General features: G+C 38.8%; 1 protein-coding gene across 1 annotated transcript in view; it reads left to right on the top strand.

Annotated features, from left to right (window-relative positions):
• The first annotated feature begins 609 nt into the window (after positions 1-609).
• Positions 610-7318, top strand: part of LOC107101447 (AP-3 complex subunit mu-2) — a 13720-nt gene continuing 7011 nt past the window's right edge. The window contains exons 1-3 of the mRNA XM_015400380.1: positions 610-703; positions 4229-4506; positions 4594-4765. Coding sequence (XP_015255866.1) covers positions 4234-4506; positions 4594-4765 — 445 coding nt within the window. The 5' untranslated portion in view covers positions 610-703; positions 4229-4233. The remainder of the gene's footprint in view (positions 704-4228; positions 4507-4593; positions 4766-7318) is intronic.

The raw sequence follows: 7318 nt of genomic DNA, 5'->3' as shown, positions 1-7318 counted from the left end.
TATATATATATATATATATATATATATATATATTGTATATACAGTATGTATATATATATATATATAAGTATTGTAATGTAACTATGTTGTGCCTTTATTTTATTTGGCTTTCCATATAAAAAGTATTGATGAATACATCTACTCAGCTCTAGTGAATAAACATCTACTTGCTTTAAAACCCAAAGATTTAAATTTAGAGAAATACATATTTTTTCCTTCTGTCAAATTTCATTTATATGTCTCACCACCGTTTTAAAATTACATGCTATTTACTTTATGGCTACCAAACAACAACATTAACTTCTGCAACTCCTCAACTGAATGGCCTCCTTTAATAAGAGCAGTCCTGAATGGAGATCTACTCCACAAGATGAAATCTGATATTAGAAACAAAATGTCAGACTAAGTTACATTTTAAGCCAATCAGCACACAGATGTTTTTCATGTTTACCGCTATGGACCAATCAGTGCCAAATCTCTTACAACTCACTTCCGTGTTCGTGACCTATGGGTGCATTTAATAGGCGGGACTTTATGTCGTATCTGGCCTGTGATTGGCTCGCTCCAAGCTTCCAACCTATGGGTGTAGTGAGCGCTGCTCCTCCTAACGGGAAGGAGCCTCGACTGTTTAAGCTTTCATTTGGAAAAAAAAAAAAAAAAAAAAGCAAAGGGCTTCTGTTGTAGGGAAGAAAACGCCGCCTCGGTAAGTCAGTACCAACTAGTGAGTGTTTCGGCTGGTAGTTTGTGTGTTTTTGTCTGTCTAAGGTGGTTATTTGGACGCGTCCAGGAGCTTCTCCTGTGTCATGAGGCAGGAGGAGGGACGGATGGAGCATCCTGATGTGTGCGGATGGAGGCCTTCATTTTCTTCTCCTCACAGCCACACGGAGCTCCTCGCTCGCTGCAGACTATTTTCCTTTAAGATAATTGATGTAAATCTTATTCGTTTGTCTCTGACAGCCGGTATATCCGCCTCGAACCGGATAGCTTTTGTCACATGTTTAATGAATAATCCGGTGTCAAGTTCCCCAACTGGAAGTATGTCATGTGAGGAGAGAACGGCTTTTCTCCCAACAATTAAAAAAGGCTCCTTTTATATTCGTTCACAGATCAGAGTTTAAGTTGGAATTTGCAGCCTTACAGTTTTAATCTTCATTCATGCTTCATCATGAGGCATAGTTTGATTTGACAATTGTTAGACTCAAACCAGAGCTGTAAAATACATAAACATGCCCTTATGGCTCAGTTTGTTTATATAGGTTTTACAATTCAACCAGATCATACAGTCAAACTGATTAAAAATTTTCTATCTAGTTTTCTACCAGTTTGCATGCTTGTAGCAACAGTGGAGAGGAAAAACCCCCTTTTAACAGGAGAAAAACCTCCAGCAGAACCAGGCTCAGTGTGAGCGGCCATCTGCCGAGGCCATCTGGGGTTCAAGGAGAAAGAAGCAGAGATAGAAAAAGCAACTGTGAAAGGTGGCCTAATTCAGGAAACACACAGCCAGGCAGATGAGCTCCGAGCCAGCTCCCATGTCAGAGGATGAAGAGAGCACATCTAGCCAGTCACAGCCAGAGAAACAGGACCACACTGAAAAACAGACCGATCTCCAACATCTGTAAACAAAGGTGTTGATGGCAGGAGCACAGCTGATGTTTCTCTCCAGGATGGTGTCACAGCCATACAGGAACCGACCAGATGAAGAACTGGAGAACTGTAAAGTGCCTTGAGATGAAACGTTGTGAATTGGCACTATATAAATAAACGGAATTGAAATGAATGAAGCTGCTATGAGAAAAAGCAGAAAGAGCATAACATTAGTGATTGAACTAACAAAACCTATAGAATTGGAAAATAGAGATAGAATGATGAAAAGGGGTCCCTATGTCCTCCAGCAGTCTAAGCCTATAGCAGCATAACTATAGAGATAGCTCAGGATAACCTGAGCCGAGGCAAAGCTACTATGAGATAAAGCAGAGAGAGCATAACGTTAGAGAATGAAATAATAAATTCTGCAGAGTGGGAGAATAGAGATGAAATAAAGCAGAATGATGAAAAAGTTCATCACCCATAGAACAAAATGACCTGGTGTTTGTTGACATTATCAGTTTTATTTTAAATCTGTACATTTATTTTAAATAATGGATACTCTGTACCTACAAGTTTTAATACACATCCCTCTGGTGTTATCACACAGGGAAACTCATCAGAGTTCTTCTGAGGATGATGATTAGTGATTATTTTTTTTATATACTATAATTTAATTTAAATTACCCCCAAATTGCTAATATGTTTTCTGTACAGCAGCATCCAAACAATGAAATATTTATAAGCTGATTATTAGGATCACAGCAATCTTGAAATGGATCAAAATGCTCATCTGGGAATTTGCACGTGGTTCCTTGTACATCTGATTGAATGAATGGGCTGAAGGGAAAAACAGGAAAATAACCAACTGAATGAAATTACTGTGGCCATTTATTCACAGCCATGGCTGCAGCTTTTTTTATTTTATTAGGTGATCCTAAGAACAACTAAATCTGTAAAAACAACTGATCTTTCTCTGACTGATGCATCGCCTGAGATCTTAGCAGAAGATGCTTTATTCTCATCTTTTCATTCTTAATACAACATGTACAAGTTTTTTATGCAATTTAACTCTTAAATTTAACTCTCGTAAATTACTGAAAAAGTTTAATATTACCATCATTCATTTTCATTAGGTCAAGACTCTTGTGATGTAGCTTAATGTGATCTATTGTATTATATTTACAGTTCATGTCTGGGATCCTGACAGATATTTCTCACAATCAAGGCCATTTTTGATGCTTCATCACCCTCCTTCTCCACTAGAGCAGAACGAGTTATTATAGGCCTGATCCCAGCAGTTGTTCCCTTTGTGGGTCTGCAGAGCAGCTGATACTGTCGCTATAGTTTAATGCAACACCGTTGAAAAGAAGCAGAGAAAAGAACCCATTATTAAATGTTTGGGAAACTTTGACAGGTGAGAGTTTTAGTTTGTTAAAATGTTTAATGGTTAGAGAGCAGAATGTAACTTTGAATAAAGGAATCAACCAGATGGAGACATCTAGGATATGAAACATTTTGTTCAGCATCATCTGCAGCAAGTTTTGAAGGAATAGTACACCCAAAACATGATTAGCCTTCATTTTCTACTCACCCCCATGCTGAACAAAACTCTGGAGTACTTCTTTGATATCTCAAATGCATCTGGAGATCTGGGAGGCTTCTTGCTGTCTGCTGACATTCAAATAATGGAGGTCTATGGTGCCCGAGGCAGAAAGGTCCATAAAAGTCCACAAAAAACGTGTCAATATTCCTCCATACTGCTCGTCCAATGTATTCCAAGTGTCCTGAGTGGGTAGCGTCCATAATTTACTCGAAACGAAGTCATTTAGAATGTTTTTAGAGCATAAACAGTAGTGTATAGGATTTCCTAAAAGCGCGTTCACGAGTCTACGGAAACCGCGGCAAACCAAACCAGATGAAAGTGCGCATTCAGCTCGGCAAAGAACTCATGCTCTTCCTCAACACTGAAGTCCTCAGACATTTTTCTTTCGTTGTTTCTTTCTTTGCACAGGTAAACAGCACATTTCTTCTTCTACGCTTGCATTATCGGCAGAGCAGACGCTGAATGCGCACTTTCATCTGGTTTGGTCTGCCGCGGTTTCCGTAGCCTCGTGAACGCGCTTTCAGGAAATCCTATACACTACTGTTTATGCTCTTAAAACATTCTAAATGACTTCGTTTCGAGTAAATTATGGACGCTACCCACTCAGGACACTTGGAATATATTGGACAAGCAGTATGGAGGAATATTGACACGTTTTTTGTGGACTTTTATGGACCTTTTTGCCTCGGGCGCCATAGACCTCCATTATTTGAATGTCAGCAGACAGCAAGAAGCCTCCCAGATCTCCAGATGCATTTGAGATATCAAAAAAGTACTCCAGAGTGTTGTTCAGCATGGGGGTGAGTAGAAAATGAAGGCTAATCATGTTTTGGGTGTACTATTCCTTTAAAGTCAAACACATAAGGGGGGAGGTCTTTTTTTTTACTGAAATGCTACAGAAAGACTTTAGATCTATGAGGAAATCTGTCAGAAGTCTCTTTTTTTCCCCGTTATTCACTGATACCAGCTGATTAGTTTGATTCTTGTGCCTCTGAGCTTTGATTTTTTTTCGTTTTATTTTTCCACTATCCGCTCCAGTCAAGATGATCCACAGTTTGTTCCTGATCAACGCCTCCGGCGACATTTTCCTGGAGAAGCACTGGAAAAGTGTGGTCAGCCGCTCCGTGTGTGATTACTTCTTTGAGGCCCAGGAGCGCGCCACCGAGCCGGAGAACGTTCCACCGGTCATCCCGACGCCGCATCACTACCTGATCAGCGTGCTCAGACACCGCATCTACTTTGTGGCCGTCATCCAGAGCGAGGTGCCGCCGCTCTTTGTCATCGAGTTTCTTCACAGAGTCGTTGACACTTTCCAGGTCAGAGGCCCGATTGGTCTTTTTCTGATTACTTTAGCTCCCTTGAAGCACCTGGCTTATCATTAGCATCTCTTTCCTCGTTGCCAGGATTATTTTGGAGTTTGTACCGAGGCGGCCATTAAGGACAACGTGGTGGTGGTCTACGAGCTGCTGGAGGAGATGCTGGACAATGGCTTCCCCCTGGCCACGGAGTCCAACATCCTCAAAGAGCTTATTAAGCCTCCCACCATCCTCCGCACAATGGTCAACACCATCACAGGTCCTTCAGCCATTCTTTATACACTGTACATTGTAGGAAAACAAAGAAAAATAGGTTTCATGTTTGCCAAACGACCTGGAATAAAAATCCAGGATCGTATGGCAATATTCCAATAGAGTTAGAGTGGAAAATGACTTAAACCGCCCAGATTAATTGATCATCAGCAAGATTAAACTCTGCTTTAAAAATAATATCTTAAAAGCTTTCTGGTTCTGAAAGAAATAAATCAGCAATGACCTTAGAGATGCATTTAGAGTTTTAATGACTCTTCTAAAATAGAAATAAAGTCCATCATTCAATATTTTATGATAGTAAAGTTAGAAAAATACTAATAATTCATCAAAGCATCAAGATGTTGGTTTGGAGAGATGCTGCAGGTTCTAACCCGTCCGGTAGAGAGATGAGACCAAAGTAGAGATGTTTGGTCACAATAAGAGCATCGTTTGAGAAAACCAAACCCAATCACCCGGTTTCGCTGCTGCAAAGGTTGCATTTGTTGGATGAACCATCAATTTCCCCGTGTAAGACAAACTTTTAAAGGCTTGATCAAACCTGGGTTACACCACAAGACAGTGACCTCAAACAGAGCAGCACTTCTAAAGAAGAATAGTTGGAAAAAGGAGAAGAATCAAGGTTTTATGACGGCCTAGTCAAAGTCCAGAGCTCAATCTGAATGCTGTTATGAGACCTTAATGTAGCAGGGTCTAAATGAATCTCTGCTAAACCGCACTATTAATAATAATGTGAGAGACTTATAAAACCATTATTATTGAAGTTAAACAGCTAAAGATGCTGACTCTTTTGTTTTCTAATGGCTTATTTGGTTATGGATACAATCTTATCCCCAAACTGTACTAACTTCTGAGTATGTTTTCAGAGTACATGATAGAGCAGGAGCAAGTTATCTCAGCATACATCTTTAAACATCAGAAAACTCATCTGAACACTTTGCCTGTAGCTGAGTGTCTCACAGCTTTCTTCAGATATTTGCTACTTTTTCTTGCAGAAGGTAACTTTACATTAGAGCTCACATGTCGTGTCCTAAGGATCCATCTTGGGTCCCTTTGTGCTATATATCTTCATGCTCCCTTTAATTTAGGTATGATAAACACCAACAAACACCAAGATAACGTTACCGAAATGCAGATGACACACAGCTATACGTCAACAATTAAAAGTTAGCACATGACTTTAGCTCATACAGCAAGAAACCACCTGTCAGGCTCTAGCCCTGGGTGTAGTGATGGGTTTACACCTGTATCTTCAGAGCTACATAAAGCCAGTAACAAAGTCGGCCTTTTGTCACTAAAAGAACATATCCAGGTTAAAGGACTAATCTCTCAGTAAGACCTTGAAAAACAAGTCAATGCGTTAATCTAAATAGGTCCAGACCGTTATGCCTCGAGAAAAAACAGCAGCACTGAGAATAGTGTTTTACAGCACTGCTAACACCAGTAGCACTATTAAAATGAAGAGTGACACCAGAATACAAGACTTCAACAGTCAGACTGTTTTTGATGCTCAAATCAAGTTTTATCTCTCTTTGAATCAAACATCTTGCGCTTTTTTACACTTTTCTTATTTTTCCTCTACTACGCTGCTAGTCTTCTCCATTTCTTTGCATTGTTGACTCAATGTGCACAGATACTGGTCACATAATAATGTTTTAAATAGTAAATATACACAGAAGATCTATTTTTACTACCAAACTGAGCAAAAAATACCTGTATTTCCAACAAAGGCCGTGGGTGGTAACAGGTGGGTTTTGGCTTTGTACGCACTTCCCACTTGACTTATTTGTTGTAAAAGAAGAAGAAAGAAAAAAATAATAACTAAAAATTTCTTGCAACTCAGTAGAAACAAAAAATAAAGTTGAATTAATGTTTGAAGCTCTAAAAAAGTGGTCAAAAAAATCGTTTTACAAAACCTCCTGTCCCCACCAGACATTTACCAACCAATCCACCAGCACCCGGTGTGTTCTTAATTATCTCAATTAATAGGAGGCTGTAACAATTAACCAAGTAACCTAAACAATTCCAAATATAACAAATGAATTAAAAATGTTGGTTCTAAATTAACTTAAATATATTCTACCTACCAAAAGAAGAAAACTAAGTGGGTAGGAATGACAAATTAAAAATTTTTAGCATAAATGGCCGCAACAGAGAAATTACAAATATTACACCAACAGGACACAGTTATTGGTTATAATGACATTGTATGCAACCAGAGTAACTTAGTGGAGTATAGATATGAGAGAATAGTGTGACTATGTACTTTTAGGTCTGTTCTGCAGAACCAGAACCAAACACTGAAACAAAGCAGCTTTAGTTTTTCTGCTCTGATAATGTGAAGCAAACTTCCAGAAAAGCACTAAATCCTAAAGATTCATTAACTCAAGATAAAAGTATATTTTTTTAGAGTGCCCTTTGACACTGGTGTTTAAGCAATATTTCCTTAATTTTGTAGTCCAAAGTTCTTTCATTTTATTATCGATCATTTTAATTATATCAATTCAATTCAGTTTATTTATATGGCACCAATTCACAACAC

Source organism: Cyprinodon variegatus, unplaced genomic scaffold (genome assembly GCF_000732505.1).
Source record: "Cyprinodon variegatus isolate N-32 unplaced genomic scaffold, C_variegatus-1.0 Scaffold1096, whole genome shotgun sequence".
Taxonomy (NCBI): Eukaryota; Metazoa; Chordata; class Actinopteri; order Cyprinodontiformes; family Cyprinodontidae; genus Cyprinodon; species Cyprinodon variegatus.
The sequence above is the reverse complement of the archived record's forward strand: the minus strand, read 5'-3'. Positions and strand labels throughout refer to the sequence as shown.